Raw genomic sequence first — 19,817 nt, forward strand, 5'->3', positions numbered from 1 at the left:
GCTCTGAATCTGCCATAAGCCTCCTTTTTTCCTTATCCAATCCTCTATATCCCTTGACATCCAGGGTTCCCTGAACTTGTTGGTCCTACCCTTCACCTTTATAGGAACTTGTTGGCCCTGAACACATTCTATTTCCTTTTTGAATGACTCCCACTGGTCTGATGTAGACTTTCCTACAAGTAGCTGTTCCCTGTCCACTTTGGCCAGATCCTGTCTTATCATATTGAAATTGGCCTTCCCCCAATTCAGTACCTTTATTTCCAGTCCCTCTTTGTCTTTTTCCATAACTACCTTAAATCTTAGAGTTATGGTCACTGTCCCCAAAATGCTCCCCCACTGACCCATCTACCACTTGTCCAGCTTCATTCCCTAGGATTAGGTCCAGTACCGCCCCTTCTCTTGCAGGACTTTCTATGTGCTGGCTCAAAAAGCTCTCCTGAATGCACTTTAAGAATTCTGCCCCCTTAAAGCCTTTTGCACTAAGACTATCCCAGTTAATATTGGGGAAGTTGAAATCTCCTATTATTATTACCCTATTATTTTTACAACTCTCTGAGATTTGCCTACATATTTGCTCCTCTATCTCTCCCTGCCTATTTGGAGGCTTGTAGTGCACTCCCAGCAAAGTGATTGTCCCCTTTTTGTTTTTAAGTTCTACCCATATTTGAGAAACCATCTAAGATATCATCCCTCCTTACTGCAGTAATTGTCTCCTTGATCAATAGTGCAAAGCCACTTCCTTTTACATCCCTGCCCCGTCATGCCTGAAGATTCTGTATCCTGGAATATTGAGCTGCCAGTCCTGCCCTTCCCTCAACCATATCTCTGTGATAGCAATAACATCATATTCCAATGTGTTAATCAACGCCTTCAATTCATCTGCCTTACTTGTAAGACTCCTTGCGTTAAAATAGATGCAATCCAGCCTTGCATTGTTTGCTTGTGCCTTAACAGGTCTATATTTGCTCTCCCTTCCAGACTGACTTAATTTCTGTTCTATATTTGACTGTTCATCACCCCCTACTGTACCTCCACTCTGTATCTCAACCCCCTGCCAAATTAGTTTAAACTCTGCCTCCCCCAACAACACTCGCAAACCTCCCAGCAAGGATGTCGGTCCCATTCGGTTCAGGTGCAACCCGTCCAATTTGTACAGGTCTCATCTTCGCCAGAAACAGACCCAGTGATCCAGGAAATTAAAGCCCTCCCTCCTGCACCATGTCGTCTTGGTTGGTAGAGGCCGCAAGAAGGTAAAATCGAAGGGACATTGCTCTGAGAAAGCTATCATTCGTTTCTAATGCCAGCAGATGCTTGTTGAATATCAATATGACACAAATGTATACAAAAATAAATCTTTGTTTTGCAGTATAATAATTTTTGACCCTAGAGTAGTAATGCATTGTTTTTATTTTGGTAGTTATCCTCCTCTTTTAAGTCTCTTGATCACAGTGTCTTTCCACAACTGAGTATGTCAACAGGCAGACTGCTCACACTACTGGCATTTTAAAAAAGAAACACAATTAAATTAGTTTGATCATGCTGATTCTACCTGCACCTTGGGCAATTGTCTTAACTGTTCCCTAAGATGCTTTGGTTAAGATCTGAAACTTACCAGTTCCTTCCTGTGGTATGATGTACTAGTGCGTTATTCTGATCCATTGCAGACTAGCTCTTGTATTTTTTTAAATTATCCCTCTCTTTTAAAGCCCATCTCTTTGACCAACATTTTGGTCACCTCACCTAATATTTCTCCCTCTGTCTTGGTGTCATTTTTATTTGTCTGCTCACACCTCTGTGATCTATATTGGGATTTTTTTTTAATATTAAAGGCTGTATGAAAAGGCAAGTTGTTGTTACTTTGAAGAGAAAGTTTCTAGTTTAAGGAATTGAATGATTGTAAGATTTAAACAGTTTTTCCCCAAGTTTATCAGTAATAAAATTATTGAACTTAAAAATGATATCACAAACCATGAAGTATTTTAGCTGACATTGTTGATGGTTTCTCTCTCCTCAGGTTTTGTCCTTCTCTTCAAATCTGCCATCATTACCCCTCTTCTCAAAAAAACAACCTTGTCATCTCCGTCCTTGTAAACTACCCCCCCATCTCCAACTTCCCTTTCCTCCCCAAAGTCCTTGCATGTGTTGTTGCCTCCCAAATTTGTGCCCATTGTTCCCAGAACACTATGTTTGAATCCCTCCAATCAAGTTTCTGCCCTTGCCGCAATACTGAAAAAGCTCTTATCATAGTCACAAATAGCATCCTGTGTGATTGTGACAAAGGGACATTATCCATCCTAGTCCTTCTCGACTTAGCTGCAGCCTTTGACACAGTTGATCACACCATCCTCCTCCAACATTTCTCCACCATCGTCCAGCTGAGTGAGATTGCATTTGCCCGGTTCCATTCTTATCTATCTGATCATAGCCAGAGAATCGCCATGATGGTTTTTCTTCCCATTCCTGCATAGTTACCTGTGGTAACTCCAAAGATCTATCCTTGGCCCCCTCCTTTGCTTCTACATGCTCGGAGACATCATCAGTAAACATGGCGTTGGTTTCCACATGTACATTGACGACACCCAACTTTACCTCGCTACCACCTATCTCAACCCCTCCACTGTCTCTAAACTGTCAGAGAGCTTGTCCAACATATAGTACTGGATGAGCAGAAATTTCCTCCGATTAACTAATGCTAAGATTGAAGCCATTGTCTTCAGTCCCTGCCACAAACTCTGCTCTCTTGCCACCTACTCCATCCCTTTCTTGGTAACTGTCTGAAGCAGAACCATACTGTTCACAACCTTGGTGTCATATTTGTCCCCTGAGTGAGCTTGCAACCACATATTCACGCCGGCACCAAGACATATTTCCACCTCCTTAATGTCGCCCGACTCAGCCCTTGCCTCAGCTCTTAGGCTGCTGAAACACTCACCCATGCAGTTGTTATCTGTAGACTTGACTATTCTAATGCACTCCTGGCCAGCCTCCAACATTCTACCCTCTAAACTTGAGGTTATCCAAATCCCAGCTGCCCATGTCCTAACTCACACCAAATCCCGTTCACCCGTAACCCCTGTGCTCGCTAACCATACATCGGCTCCCGGTTAAGCAACGCCTCAGTTTCAAATTCTCATCCCTGTTTTCGAAACCCTTCATGGCCTTGCCCCTCTATATCTCTGTAATCTCCAACCCTCCAAGAAAACTGTGCTTCTCTAATTCCAACCTCCTTGAGGATTCCCGATTTTTAAACTCTAGAATTCCCTTCCTATATCTCTCTGCTTCTCTACCTCTCATTCCTCCTTTAAGCCACTCCTTAAAGCCTACCTCTTTGATCAACCTTTTTGGTTATCTGTCCCGATATCTCATTTTGTGACTCATTGTTGTATTTTGTTCTGTAATGCTTCTGTGAAGCGCCTTGGGATGTTTTGTTACGTTAAAGATGCTGTATAAATATAAGTTGTTGTAGTGTGTGGAATGTTGCTGCTGTAAGATATAGTACTGGTATGACGTGCAGCAGTGCAAAACGATGTCATCTTGTGAAACGAGGGCTGAATTATTTTTCCTCTTTTTTTAGTTGATGACTTCAGTGAGGAGTCATCCTTTTATGAGATTCTTCCTTGCTGTGCACGATTTCGCTGCAGTGATCTGATTAACGAGGGACAGTGGCATCACCTGGTGCTTGTGATGAGTAAAGGCATGTTAAAGAACAGCACTGCTACATTATATGTGGATGGTCAGCCTGTTAACACATTAAAGGTATGGTGTTCTGAGAGAGTGCAAGGCTAAAGTTAAGCCTGTAACTATAAAGCCAATTTATATGCAGGAGTGTCATTTTTATCAAATCACTTTTTGTTTCATACAATCTTCTGCTGCTGCAGGTCAATTTGTGTTCTTTTTAAAGTGACATTGGAAGTTCAGTGATTCTATACCCAAGATAATTAATTAAAATTATGAATCACCATCGCAAGAGTTAGGCCTTTGTATTGTTCAAGGAATGCAATTTGAGGTCTCTCTCAACAAGGTTGTTCTGTGTAATAGTTATTCATAGTTTTTATCTTCACACTTCATCCTGTGGGAGATCTTTTGTTCCTGTCAAGATATAATTTCCGTTAGCTAATCAAAATCATGAAAGCCGATTGGCTGGCCAGTGAATGCCAATTCCCAGCAGAGCCTATGTTTTTAGAAGCTAATTTGAATAAGGCAGTGGTATCGTGTCCCAAATGATTATTTCATGACGAGGGGGTATGAATACTCAAGTTCAGCTGTGACCTCTCAACTTATGATGATATTGCAGACGAGAAAAGGCTGATGTAATCAGATTACAAATACTTAATATTGTTAAAATATGCCATTTTTGTTTTGAGAGTAGAAGCATGAAGATTAAATAAAGATTTGTGGGGGTGAGGTGAATTTCGATTTATTGGCTGTAAGCTTATTTTTGCTGATTTCTTTTATTAAATTTAATCATTGTTATAAAACTCCATTTTTACTTCAGATAACCATGCTTATAGTTGCTCTGTAGCTTTACCCTTTGTTAATGACAACCTGCTACTTCATTTAAATTTTTTTTCCTGGCTTTGGTAAATCAGTAATCCATTTGTGCAGGATTTGAATCAGTGAAGAGGTGGTACTTTAATTGTATACAATGCAACTAATTCACTTCATTTGTCTGCCACAATTAGTCTCTCAAAACTGCATTTCCCTATAATTTTTTAATTAAATCCGCAGTACTCATTGAATGAACTGACTACAGAAATACCAATTAAATACCATATGGCTTCAGTGATCCTTAATGTTCACATTTTACATATTGTACTTAATAAACTGCAAGGTTATGTTCATTCTCAGTTGCTTCATTCACTGTGCAGAGCGATGAAGTCATCTTACCACACAATCCGAAATGAAAGCTTGTGACACAGGCTTTAAAAAATGGGCAAAAAAACCCCCATTCAGAGTTGTTCAGACTTTCCACATGTTTCCAAGAGCAAGTATTTTCCAAGAACTTGGGCATACTTAGTTAAATAAAAACATTTTTGGACAATCTATTCTATTTGTCTATGCAGTTGACATAACCTATTCAAATCACTCTTTTTAGATTCTCCAGGGAAAGGTTGTTAATTCAAAACTGATGAACCATTCAATGGGACTAAAGACCATGATCCTCCATTCCACTAGAGTTGCTTTCCCCTTAAAGCTAGAGATCAACTACAGCATTGTGATGCATCCCAGTGTAATACTCTAACTCAGCCAATGTTATAGCAATTGTTCCATGCAGATTAAATAGGTGATTATTTTCATTTTTATAAAGACTAATGTGGGTATCAAGTACACAATTAAATATATTATAATTTATACATTTAATTTCATTTCACAGTTTCTTGCTGCTAAGGGAATCTGCCTCATTACAGACTTCCAGCATATAAATCTCAATTGATCATAGTATTTTTCCCGACTTCACGCCTTTTCCAGTAGCAAACACTGTTGTTTTCAAACAATGACAGTCTTCATAGATTGTTGCTCCAGCTGGCCAACGAAACTACAAGGGAGCTCAGTACCCAGTACTGATGACAGCACGTTTGGACCAGACTCTGCTGATGCAAATTGAATTAATTGAACTTGGTGTCTACTTCCATATGGAAAGGATGCATATAGTCTTTTAGAAATGTTGTCAAGCTGTTTTCTCTATTCCCTCAAAATATTTCAAGGCACAACAAGTTGTGCAGTGTTAATGGCTAATCCTAGACAAATGCATAAAGAGCATGCAATAACTAAACTGCTTTGCTAATACCATCATTTAGATCTTTTTTTATTGAAGAAACGTAACTGAATAATTTACTTAAAGATTTTAGTACAGAATTGTTCCTGTCTTCTCGTACTAGCCATGTTTCATGTAGTGAATGAACACAGTACAGCTTAAAACAATGAGCAGTAGCACTTTTAGTAAGTTGCCATACAAAGTTCCATTAATGGGACACAGTTGTGTTATAAAATCACCTTCACTGAAGCTATAGTAGTTGTTTAAGAAAGTTAGCATTGTGAGCATGCAATGCACAATCTACAATTCTGTCTTTTAATTTTAACCAAAAGCCTTTGCTGTGACATCAGGAAAATGTAAATGTTCACGTAGAAGTGTTGTATCATTTAACTATATTTTTTGTAGAGTGGACAGTTAAGCAATGACCAGCATTCTTTTGTTTTATTTGTCTTTGTAGCTTCACTATATCCACAGTTCTCCTGGTGGATCAGGATCAACAAATCTGCCAGTTGTTAGCACGGTGTACGGCTACATTGGCACTCCTCCAGCACAGCGCCAGATCTCCTCATTAGTATGGCGTCTGGGACCAACTCATTTCTTGGAGGAAGTTTTACCTGCCTCAAGCATCAGTATCATTTATGAATTAGGACCAAATTACGTTGGTAGCTTCCAAGCTGTATGTGTTCCATGTAAGTAAAATTTTTGATGTCAAAATGTAAAGTTCAAAATTAAGCTGGTTATGTTTTCTGGCAGGTAAGAAAGAGCTTTCTAATTAGAGATAAAATACACGTGTCAATGTTATGACACATAACAGATTTACCCCAGCTTTTCATGCATCTGTTGAAAAATCCTTCTCACTTAACTTTTTTGTTTTTGTCACATTGATTTAAGCATGATGTTCCAACACTTGTCCTTGGTGTTACATTTTTCAGTTACAGATTATGACTACAACATGCTTAAGCATTGTTTAAAGAATGGTTGAATAGAACTTTTCCTGTGGCTCAGTAGCTGAAGCATACGAAATAAGAAAGTTCAAGGTTCAGTCCGTGGTCTATGCTAAGTCGGCCTCGGAATCCCTAGGTTGGGCAAAATTGACAGGATTAGCAGTGTGATATCAGAAATTGTCCATTTGGTCTATTAAGATTTATGTACCATTTGTTAGCCCATGTCGGCTCCACCTTTCCAATTCCCTGCTTTTCTCCATCTCCCTTTAAAAACAAAGGAAGGGTTCTCATTCCAGTGATCGTTGTGGGAAGTACACGTGACTGTGACTTTTCCTGATTGGAAAACAGTTTGCTGACACTTACTGTCAAGACTCCCAAATATGTGGAATACCAGAGGACATTTGGTGTCTGTGAAGAAATGCCCCAGCAAAGGAAGTCCTAAAGGCACAATTTTCATCTGCCTTGCAGGCGATGGATAGAGCAATTGTACTGGCGACCTGATTGCTGTGGTGAAAGGCCCGAAGTGTTTTCATTGTCGTGTCCTATTTAAAGGGAATTGACAAGCCCTGACAGTTTTCCAAGTGGGGGGTGGGGGGGGCGGGGGGGGGTGTGGTGAGGAGCTGCTCATCCGTGGAGCCAAACCAGAAGTCAAAATTCTCCTTGATCCAAAAAAAATCAGTGCCACATCTCTTTTTGGGAGCAACCTTCAGCAGTCCTTTTAAGACGGTTAATTGAGCCATGCTACATCCTATACCACTAAGAAGAGCATGCATAGCTAACGATCCATCCAGAGGTATGTCAAAATTGTGTCGGGGTCCTACAACCAACTTAGATCCCTGATTTGACTATTTAAACAAGGCTTCCACCTGCTTTGGGTAGGATTGCTGGCTGCCTATTTCGAAGCCTGCTCATGCAAATTCTTCCTTGATGTCCAAGTCTTGTCTGATGCTATATTGAGATGGGTCTGAAATTGTCTAGCAACTTGGCCACCTGAAACAGGCCTCCCATTCTTTCTCCTCCCATTATTTTTAGATATATGGTACTTCATTTTTTATTTTTCATATTTTACTGAAGAATCTATGTCCTGTCCACAGCGCAAACACTACAACTAGGTATACATCTTGATGTACGCTTTAATTCCTTTCTTGTTCCATCTCCATTATAAATCATAAATGCTGTTACTTTGCTTAATTGAATCTCTTGTATATTGTTAGCTGGTGCAAGCCCATATATTGAAATTGTATCAACTGGGGAGGTTGTCCTGCAATTTGCAAGCTCACTGTTGTCTATTTTCTGGGCACCAGACACCAGATTGTACGAAGGCTGAATCATTGGAGTCATTGTTTCTGTTGCTATCCCTCACCTTAGATGATGGTCAAGTATGGCACTGTTCGCTGCTTAGGGTGTGTTACTGCCCATTAAATAGAGAAAGTTTATGTTAATAATTCAATTCAAGTTGTTAAGCAGATTTATTAAAACTTGTAAGTTGAACGAGAATTTTACTTATTCGTGACATTGTCAGTACATCTCATGCATTCCTTTCTCTGTAATAATCCCAACATCCACACTCAACCAATTCTGCATAACAGCCATCTTCCTAAATGTGGTGTATGAAAAATATTATGTCTGCGTGAATTCCCATCACAATTTGTCTCAGCTTTTTGCATTATAAATTTCCATATTCACATTTAGAATGGAAACTGGGTTGAATTTTAACTCGAAAAATGCTTAGGCTGGAGTTGGACGAGATGTTGAATCTTTAAAAATTGCAAACCCAATTTCAGCCGGCCCACTTCTGGGTTGAACGAAGTGAGACAGTGCAGACAGCCAACCTCTTCCCAGGGGGTGGATTGGCCACATAAATACTTTAATGAGGCTGTCAGCCTCAGGTTAAATCCCTGGCGATCTAGGTTTGCAGGCCTTGTGTCACCAGGTAGCTGAAGGGGAGCAAGGCCAGCTTCAAACTTTGGGGAGACGGTAAGTGCCTTAACACTGCTTATGGCCCAGTTGGAGCAGGTGAGCTTCCTCCTCGGCACTCCCAAGCTTACCCTCTTGCCTTCCATCAGACAAAGCTAGCCCCCCCCCCCCCACCCCAAACACTCCACCTGAGGTCAGGGATCAGAGTCGTGTCCCCTGTCCCCATGCTTCCTGTAGCAGCTGCAGGCTCCTTACCAGGTCTGCTGCAGAGTGTTCCCAGCCTAACCTGAAACCAAACCTGTCAAACAGACTGACTTCCAGATGGGAATCTTGGGGAAAAAATCCACACACTGGAGCTAAAGCAGAGCATGTGAAGAAGCACAAGCTTCCTGGCCAGCAATCCAATTCCCCACACCAGCCCGTGCAGCCTGCCTCTGTCAAGATCATGGTGTCTATGTAACACTGTGTTATATTATCACGGCTGAAGTCACTGGATACTACAAAGGCTATGGGCCCTGACAACATTCGGCAACAGTACTGAAGACTCGTGCACCAGAACTGGCTGAGAAAGGGAGGGGCAATAAATGCTGATCTAGCCAGCAACGCCCACATCCTGTTTAAAAAAAAAAATAAAAAAATTTTTAAATAGTGTCTGCTGCAAATTTTGAAATTGTATTTCAGATTCACAAATTTAAATAGTTTATGTAAATGATGAGCAACAGTTGTCCAAGCACCCAATCTTCATGGAACACCATTTCCCACCTTTTGCCATTCTTAATAACTAACTTTAACCTTGACTCTTGTTTTCTCTTTTGCAGCCAGCTTTCTATTCATTCTGCTATTTGTCCCTGATACCATATGTTCTGACCTGAGTCATGTCTCTATAGGGACAGGTGGGGATGTGGTAGGAATATGGGATTAGTGTAGGATTAGTATAAATGGGGGGTTGTTGGTCGGCACAGACTCGGTGGGCCGAAGGGCCTGTTTCAGTGCTGTATCTCTAAACTAAACTAAACTAATGTGGTACTTTAGCAAAAGCCCTTTGGAAATCTAAACATATGGTGTTTACTGCATTATGCTTATCTGCCCTTTCTGTTACTATTTCAAAGAATTTAATGAGTTTGATCGAATATGACCTTCCCTTTTGAAATCCATGCTGTCTGCTTGTTATATTTTCAGTTTTTAGATGTTTTTCTGTTACAATTTTTTAAATGCGGGTTTCATTATTGTTTCTACTTTACATCTTTTGCCCTCTAATTTTCTACTATTATTGGGATGCTTTTAGAGTCTTCCACTGTGAAAGACAGATATAAAATATTTGTTCAAAGTGTCTGCAGTTTCCTTGTTTCCCATTATTTATTCCCCAGTCTCAACCTCTAAGGGACCATTACTTTAGTTATTTAACTAACAGAAAACAGAGAGTCAGGTAAATGAGACATTTTCAGGTTGGCAAACTGTAACTGGTGGAGTGCCACAGGGATCAGTGATGGGGCCTCAACTATTTACAATCTATATTAATGATTTTAGATGAAGGGACCGAGTGTAACTTGGCCAAAAGTGCAGACGATACAAATAGGTGGGAAAGCAAGTTGTGAGGACAACACAGAAAGTCTGCGTAGGTTAAGTGAGTGGACAATAATTTGGCAAATGGAGTATAATGTGGGAAAATGTGAGGTTATCCACTTTGGTAGGAGAAATTGAAAAACAAAATATTATTTAAATGGAGAGAAATTACAGAATGCTGCACTACAGAGGAATCTGAGTATCCTTGTACATGAAACATAAAAAGTTCGCATGCAGGTACAGCAAATAAGGCAAATGGAATGTTGGCCTTAACTACAAAGGGTGGTGGAGTATAAAAGTAGGGAAGTCTTGCTCCAGGTGCAGAGGGCATTGGTGAGACCACACCTAAAGTACTGCATACAGTTTTGGACTCCTTATTTAAGGAGGGATGTGCTTGCATTGAAGGCAGTTCAGAGAAGGTTCATGAGGTTGATTCCAGGGATGAAGGGGTTGTCTTATGAGGAAGGTTTGAGCACGTTAGGCTCAATGGAGTTTAGAAGAATGAAAGTTTCTTAGGGAGCTTTAGAATGTAGATACTGGGAGGATATTTCCCTTTGTAGGGAATCTAGAACAAGCGGGTTTATTTTCAGAATAAGGGGTCGCTCATTTAAGTATGAGCAGGAACTTCATCACTCAGAGGTTCATGAAACTTTGGTATTCTGGATCCCAGGAAGCTGTGGAGCTTGAGTCATTGTCCATCTCAGCCATGAGTATATTCAGAAGCTTGAACTGTAGAGGATTAAAGGGGAACAGGCAGGAAAGTGGAATTGAGGTCAAGATCAGATCAGCCATGACCTTATTGAAAGACGGAGCAAGCTCGAGGGGCTGTATGGCCTACTCCTCCTATTTCTTATGTTCTTACATTAAGCTAATTGTTCGATCTCCCTTTTTAACTATAGCAATCACATTAGTTGTTTCTGGTACTATTCTCTTTTCTAATGAATGTTTATATATAGATATGTAATAGGGCCTCTGCTATCTCTTTCCTAACCTTTAATATGTGCAGATACAGTCCACCTAGACAATGGGTTTTATCCTTTGCCTTAGCTTGATTAGTTTATCAATTATCTCCTCTCTATTTTAAATGTCTTTATATATTTTTGATCTCTGCTAATGCCATGTCCACCATATACCTTCCTTAGTGACCTATTCCTATTTTTCTTGTGTTATTTATTTATCTGTTGAATACTTACTCTTTCTCTTTTTATTCCTTAATAATTAAATTTTGTAATTTCCCCTTGCCTTTTTATCTCCTAACCTTTTCATATTCCCTTTTGTCACCTCTTTTGTTGTCTGTCATTAGTGAATAGCTTTTTCTTTAGTTTCAGTTTTCCCTATTTTTTTTAATTCATCCATGGTCTTTCAATATTGGCTATTTTTCTTGCTTTTTAGTGGGATATATTTCTCCTGGGCACTCTTGATCGCCATTTTAAATGTTTCCCATTTCTTTTCTGTTACCTTGTCAATTTTTTCCAGTTTACTTTCCCTAGTTCTTTTCTCATCCCCTTAATGTTGGCTTGTTTGCATTCTATTATTTTTGTCTTTGTTGTATCTCCTTCTCAATCTTTATCTTAAACCTCCTTATGCTGTGATCGTTATTATCTAGGTACTCCCCTATGCTTCTCTTATTTTTTTCTGGTTTATTTTTCACTATTAGATCCAGTGGGCCTTTTTACATACTGGGTAAAAAAAGGAAACCTTGCAAACATTGTAAAAACTCTACTCCCTCGACCTCTTTCGCTACCACTTGCCAGTTTATCTGGGGGTGTTTAATATCTTTCATGTTGCTATTCGCTGTCCTTTACTTGTTAACATATTTCCTTACATATTTCTTCCTCCACCTTTTTTCCACTATTATAAACTGTATAAACTTTTGAACTGTAATTCTGCCCTCCAGCATGTGGTAGTGCTGTGGTAACTCAGTTTTATGTCTCCCAACTCCTCCGTCTGCATTGCGCGAATTCCGATGCTTCAGCTATCTTTGTGGCTCAGCTCCAGTAGTATTTTCACTGGCAACAAAGTACTGATAGTGGATTTGAACCCAATTACACAAACTCGTGCAGGGGTTCGAGCGTTGAAATTCCATACAATATGCCAAGCTTTTCTACACAAAGCAGCACGTATTGCAGCATTCAACTAAACATTGTTCTTTAAATAATACTTAATGTCTTTAGGATTATATCTGTTGCTTTTGTTACTTAACAAAAGGGCATTTTGTTACTTAATTAGTTTTCACTTAGAATGGAAATATAAGTTTTGACATTGTAAGGTTAGGGATATCTTTATTCTGATGAAGACATCATTGATAGGTAGATATTGTAAATGTCATTGCACGTTATTACACTTTTATTTCTGTGAGAATTAGTCTGCTGTGTTATTGAACTTTTGGGATTTTACAGCTTCAATGTTGTTCAATGACATCTCCATAGCTTGCAGAAACAAGTGAGATGTCATTACAAAAACCCAAAACCTTTCTTTCAAAATAACCTTTATTACAGAACATCTACGTACAAGAATAACAAAGTGTGAATTAATTTTAATATTTCTTTGTATGTATGAAAGACCAATTAATTAGTTAACAAAATATGAATTATATATTAATTTTGTAGTCAGCATATTTTGACACTAGAGTATTCATTAACATATAAGAATAATCCATAATTTCACCATTTGAAATTAATATTTTGAAATTTATGAAAATCAGAAAACATGTTTATCGCATTTGAAATAATGAACAATGATAGGTAGCACACAGTGCAACAGAACTAATTTGACATTCACTGGGATCAAACTTGACACTGGCTCAGTAAATGCACGGTGTGTAATACTGACCCATAGCTCAGGAAGTTCCTATTTCAATTCCTGCTCCTTGCGGAATTAATAATTGTCAGCTAAGATGGAGGCTTTACGGTTGGCATCAGCGTCCCTAAGCTAGAGAAAGGGAAAACATTGTCCGAAGCTCCCTTTGCTTATGGCTAATTCTAAGATAAGTGTGTGCATGAATGTTAGATGAGAACATCTTTGGGTAAATGAGGAATGATCATTTGCAACTGTTGCTGGTGGGCTGTTGCTGCCTGTTGAATACGAGTCAATGATTCAAAGGAGAGAAAATTGGAGAGAAATTTGCATTTATATCAGTTGTGGAAAACATGTGTATATTTCAGTTTAGAACTATTTCTAAATAGTTCCAGCTAAAATAAAACTTTAAAGCTAGTAAGCAGCATACTTACACCAGTGATACTGAGCAGATGTGCTGCAAGGTGATAGCTTTGGTATGGTGATTCTCTTTTAGCTAAAAGTAGTTTCTATCTAAGAACTTGTCATTGATGAGAGTTGCCTTCTTTAAAGGTAACGGGTAATGGAATTTTTCGAATTTACTCATCACTAAACCGGTTTTCTTCCTTTTATAAAGGCAAGGATTCGAAATCTGAAATGGTCATTCCATCTCCCATCAGCCTGATTCCTGAGGAGAAAGTATCTTTTGGGTTGTATGCACTGTCAGTCTCTTCACTTACAGTGGCCAGGATTAGGAAAAATTACAACAAAGTGGACAGCAAAACCATAGCCAAACAGGTGAGCAATCAATGTACGGCTTGCATTCGGAAAAAATACAATTTGATCTGTATGTGTTGCATTTACAAAATTTGTTAAGTACAGTTTGGGTTCTTAATGAAATCCGAAAGATGGGAAGTTATGTCTCCTCACGTGGTCGTAGGGTCATGTCCCCTGCAAAATGTGTAGCCTAAAAGTTGCTTATTAAAATATTTAAAATGATAGAATTTTCCATTCTTAGTGAAAATGCTAATTGCTTTATTTTGTACTTTCAATTGTCAGTGATTTCTAATTTAGCTTTTCCTATGTAAAATAAACCCACCATATGGATGTGCTAATATAGATATTCTGATTTTGCATTCGGAGATCAGATTGTTCAAGTACCACTCCACTTTAACTTCATTTTCCTGGTAACTGTACTTTGTATGAAACACGATGCTTAATGTTTGATACTGTATCTAGCCCAGGATGAATCAGATTGTAACTTCAGAGTTTATTTGTTTTCCATTTATTTCCTCAATTTTCCTGCACTATTTAACAGTTTGTAGTAGTTCAGTTCAGTCTTGTGAGAACAGTCAGTCTCTGTCCAGTTTTCTATCTTCCCTCCGCCCAGCACCACTGCAAGTACAATCCCTTGTTTGCACTCAACACATTTCCACAATAGAATCATAGAATAGTACATCACAGAAGGAGGCCATTCGGCCTATTGAGTCTGCACCAGTTCATTAGAAGAGCAATCCAGTTAGTCCCACTCCCCCGCTCTTTCCCAAAATAACATAATTAATTCACTGTAGGAAATCATGATATGAGCATCACGTCACCCCATGACACAACTACTTGCTGCAACTATGTCAACCTCATGGAGCATTTTAAGAGCTACATCTTGTATGTTTACATAGAGTACAAAATAAATCTTTGTTTCCTTTCCTAAAAGCTGGCAATGTTGTTAAAATGTCAAAATTCAGTGTGCTGCATAATTTTTATCAGGTGTTAACGAAAGAAAATTGTGCAACTGTGATGCTAAATTGTGCAAATGTAACTATTGCTTAGTAAATGTAATTCCATTATTTAAGAAAGGTGAGAAAGTGAAAAATCAGGAAATTATAGACCAGATAGTCTAACATCTATTGTGGGGAAGTTATTGGAATCTATAATTAAGGGCAGACTAGCTGGGCACTTAGAGAAATTTGAGCTGATTACAGAGAGCCAACATGGATTGTAAAGGGTAGTTCAAAAGCAAAATACTGCGGATGCTTTAAATCTGAAATAAAAGCAGAAAATGTTGGAAATACTTAGCAGGTCTGGCAGCACCTGTGGCGAGAGGAGTAGAGTTAACATTTCAGGTCTGTGATCTTTCATCAGAGCTGCTAATTATGTACCTGTGAGGCAGGGAGGAAGTTGTCGTGCGAGGGAGCCGTGGTTTACTAAAGAAGTTGAAGTGCTTGTCAAGAGGAAGAAGGCGGCTTATGTTAGGATGAGACGTGAAGGCTCAGTTAGGGCGCTTGAGAGCTACAAGCTAGCCAGGAAGGATCTAAAGGGAGAGCTAAGAAGAGCAAGGAGAGGACACGAGAAGTCATTGGTGGATAGGATCAGGGAAAACCCTAAGGCTTTCTATAGGTATATCAGGAATAAAAGAATGACTAGATTTAGATTAGGGCCAATCAAGGATAGTAGTGGGAAGTTGTGTGTGGAATCAGAGGAGATAGGGGAAGTGTTAAATGAATATTTTGCGTCAGTATTTACAGTAGAGAAAGAAAATGTTGTTGAGGAGAATACTGAGATTCAGGCTACCAGGCTAGATGGGATTGAGGTTCACAAGGAGGAGGTGTTAGCAATTTTGGAAAGTGTGAAAATAGATAAGTCCCCTGGGCCAGATGGGATTTATCCTAGGATTCTCTGGGAAGCTAGGGAGGAGATTGCAGAGCCTTTGTCCTTGATCTTTATGTCATCATTGTCGACAGGTATAGTGCCGGAAGACTGGAGGATAGCAAATGTTGTCCCCTTGTTCAAGAAGGGGAGTAGAGACAGCCCTGGTAATTATAGACCTGTGAGCCTTACTTCGGTTGTGGGTAAAATGTTGGAAAAGGTTATAAGAGACAGGATTTATAATCATCTTGAAAAGAATAAGTTCATTAGCGATAGTCAGCACGGTTTTGTGACGGGTAGGTCGTGCCTCACAAACCTTATTGAGTTTTTCGAGAAGGTGACCAAACAGGTGGATGAGGGTAAAGCAGTGGATGTGGTGTATATGGATTTCAGTAAGGCGTTTGATAAGGTTCCCCACGGTAGGCTATTGCAGAAAATACGGAAGTATGGGGTTGAAGGTGATTTAGAGCTTTGGATCAGAAATTGGCTAGCTGAAAGAAGACAGAGGGTGCTGGTTGATGGCAAATGTTCATCCTGGAGTTTAGTTACTAGTGGTGTACCGCAAGGATCTGTTTTGGGGCCACTGCTGTTTGTCATTTTTATAAATGACCTGGAAGAGGGTGTAGAAGGGTGGGTTAGTAAATTTGCAGATGACACTAAGGTCGGTGGCGTTGTGGATAGTGCCGAAGGATGTTGTAGGGTACAGAGGGACATAGATAGGCTGCAGAGCTGGGCTGAGAGATGGCAAATGGAGTTTAATGCGGAAAAGTGTGAGGTGATTCACTTTGGAAGGAGTAACAGGAATGCAGAGTACTGGGCTAATGGGAAGATTCTTGGTAGTGTAGATGAGCAGAGAGATCTTGGTGTCCAGGTGCATAAATCCCTGAAGGTTGCTAACCAGGTTAATAGGACTGTTAAGAAGGCATATGGTGTGTTAGCTTTTATTAGTAGGGGGATCGAGTTTCGGAGCCAAGAGGTCATGCTGCAGCTGTACAAAACTCTGGTGAGACCGCACCTGGAGTATTGCGTGCAGTTCTGGTCACCGCATTATGGGAAGGATGTGGAAGCTATGGAAAGGGTGCAGAGGAGATTTACTAGGATGTTGCCTGGTATGGAGGGAAGGTCTTACGAGGAAAAGCTGAGGGACTTGAGGTTGTTTTCGTTGGAGAGAAGGAGGAGGAGAGGTGACTTAATAGAGACATATAAGATAATCAGAGGGTTAGATAGGGTGGATAGTGAGAGTCTTTTTCCTCGGATGGTGATGGCAAACACGAGGGGACATAGCTTCAAGTTGAGGGGTGATAGATATAGGACAGATGTGAGAGGTAGTTTCTTTACTCAGAGAGTAGTAAGGGCGTGGAACGCCCTGCCTGCAGCAGTAGTAGATTCGCCAACTTTAAGGGCATTTAAGTGGTCATTGGATAGATATATGGATGAAAATGGAATAGTGTAGGTCAGATGGTTTCACAGGTCGGCACAACATCGAGGGCCGAAGGGCCTGTACTGCACTGTAATGTTCTAATTCTAATTCTGTCAGCCATGGCTCAGTTGGTAGCACTTTTGCCTCTGCGTCACAAGGTTCCGCGTTCAAGTCCTATTCCAGAGCTTGAGCGCAAAAATCTAGGCTTATGTACCAGTGCTGGACTGAGTGAGTGCAACGTTATCGAAGGTGCCATCTTTTGGATGAGCTGTCAACCTGAGGCCCCAACTGCCTGCTCAGGTGAAAGATCCCATGGCATTATTTCGAAGAAGAGCAGGGGAGTTATCCCTCGTATCCTGGCTAATATTTATCAACATCACAATAAACAGATTATCTGGTCATTGTCACATAGCTGTTTGTGGGAGCTTGTGTGTGAATTGCTGTGTTTCTGACATTACGGCAGTGACTGCACTTCAAAAGTAAAAGCTGTAAAGCTCTTTGAGCTGTTCGGTGGTCATGAAAATTGCTATTTAAATGCAAGTCTTTCGTTTCACAGATGCTGCCAGACAGCTGAGTATTTCCAGCTTTTTCTGTTATATTTGTAAAGGGTAGGTCATGTTTAACAGACCTAAATGAATTATTGGAGGAAGTAACTGATTTAGTAGATAGCGAAATGTCTGGATGTACTTGATTAAATCTTCCAGAAGACATTTGCTGAGGTTCCATGTAAGAGGCTATTGGCTAAAATTAAAACTCATGAAATTGAAGGCAAATTATTGATCTTGTTAGGTGGTAGAAGATAGTGTTGGGATAATGGATATTTACTCAAATTAGAAGCAAGTAACTAGTGGTGTTACATAAAGATTTGTGCCAAGGTCTCAAGTATTGGCAATATTTAGTAATGACTGAGATAACACAATAGAGGGGCATATGTCCAAATTTGCCAATGACACCTCGGTTGGTGATATAGTAAGTAGTGTAGACAGGAACATAGGAAGTAGGAGCAAGAGTAGGCCATTCAGCCTCTCCAGGCTGCTCCGCCATTCAACCAGATAATGGCTAATCTTCTACCTCAACGCTATTTTCCCGGACTATCCCCATATTGCTTGATATCTTTAATATCTAGAAATCTATCGATCTCTCTCTTGAATATAGAAAAGTTATGCACAGGAGGAGGCCATTCAGCCCAACATGTCTGTGCTGGCTGTTGAGTTATTCAGCCTAACACTTTCCACTCTTGGTCTGTAGCCTCGTAGGTTACGGCTCCTCAATTGCATATACAAGTACTTTTTAAATGTGATGAGGGTTGCTGCCTCTATCATCCTTTCAGGCAGTGAGTTCCAGACACTAACCCCACAACCCCCTGGGTGAAAAGATTTCTCAACTGTCATCCAATCCTTCAATCAGTTATTTAAATCTATGCCCCCTGGTCATTGATCTCTCGGATAATGGAAATAGCTCCTTACTACCCACTCTATCTCAGCCCCTCATAAGTTTATACACCTCAGCCTCCTCTTTTCCAAAGAAAACAACCCTAGCCTAACCAATCTTTCCTCACAGCTAAAATTCTCCAATCCTGGCAACATCCTTGTAAAGCTCCTGTTTAATACAGTCACATTCTTCCTGTAATGCAGTGAGCAGAACTGCACACAGTACTCCAGCTGTGGCCTAACCAGTGTTTTATACAGTTCCAGTACAACCTCCCAGCTCTTGTATCCTATGCCTCAGCCAATATAAGAAAGCATCACATATGCTGCCTTAACCACCTTATCTCCCTGTTCAGCCACCTTCAGGGATTTGTGGACATGCACTCCAAGGTCCCTCTGTTCCTCTACACTTCTCAGTATCCTACCATTTATTGTGTATTCCCTTACCTTTTTTGCCCTACTCAAATGCATTACCTCACACTTCTCTGGATTGAATTGCATTTGCCATTTTCTGCCTACCTGACTAGTCCATTGATATCTTCCTGCAGTCTACAGCTTTCTTCCTCAGCTGTTAACCACATGGCCACTTTATGTCTCATCTGCAAACTTCCTAATCATGGCCCCTATGTTTAAGTCTAAATCATTAATGTATACCACAAAAACCAAGGGACCTGGTACCACTGGAAACAGCTTTCCAGTCATGATTCAGTTCTGGATGTGATTAATAGCAGCAACAGCAGAATCCAACCCTTGTCATTGTATGTGAACACACTGGTGTCTCAGCAGGTTGGATGACTGAGTGAATCCCTTCCCACACGCAGAGCAGGTAAATGGCCTCTCCCCAGTGTGACTGCGTCGATGAGTTTCCAGCCAGAATGGGCGATTGAATCCCTTCCCACAGTCCTCGCATTTACACGGTTTCTCCACACTGGTGTGCTTGTGTGCCTTCAGGCTGGATGATCAGTTGAAGCCTCGTCCACGCACACAGCACGTTTACGGTCTCTCCCTGCTGCGAATGGTGTGTAACAGGCTGTGTAACTGGTTAAAGCTTTTTCCACAGTCAAACTGATGATTTAAATCTTTTTGTACAGTCAGAATGGACAAACATGTCTCCTTCCTCATTTAAAGGCCGATGATATTCAGGTCCTGTTGAATCGAGTGACTCTGTCAGATCTTGACATGATTTTTGGCTTGAAATTCCCATCTGCAAATCCTCCCATTCCGATACCCGGCTGCAGATGCGATATACTCAATGACTGAGCCTCCACAGTTCTCCAGGGTAGAGAATTCCACAGGTTCACCACTCTCTGAAGAAATTTGTCCTCATCTCAGTCCTAAATGGCCTACCTCTTGTTCTAAGACTGTGTCCCCGG

At 40.3% G+C, this 19,817-nt stretch overlaps 1 protein-coding gene across 1 annotated transcript in view; it reads left to right on the top strand.

Moving 5' to 3' along the window:
- wdfy3 (WD repeat and FYVE domain containing 3) overlaps positions 1-19,817 on the top strand; it is a 498,547-nt gene that overhangs the window by 281,094 nt on the left and 197,636 nt on the right. Inside the window, exons 20-22 of the mRNA XM_068038896.1 lie at positions 3,575-3,756; positions 6,213-6,444; positions 13,592-13,752. Of these exons, the coding sequence (XP_067894997.1) occupies positions 3,575-3,756; positions 6,213-6,444; positions 13,592-13,752 (575 nt within the window). The remainder of the gene's footprint in view (positions 1-3,574; positions 3,757-6,212; positions 6,445-13,591; positions 13,753-19,817) is intronic.

Source organism: Heterodontus francisci, chromosome 1 (assembly GCF_036365525.1).
Source record: "Heterodontus francisci isolate sHetFra1 chromosome 1, sHetFra1.hap1, whole genome shotgun sequence".
NCBI lineage: Eukaryota > Metazoa > Chordata > Chondrichthyes > Heterodontiformes > Heterodontidae > Heterodontus > Heterodontus francisci.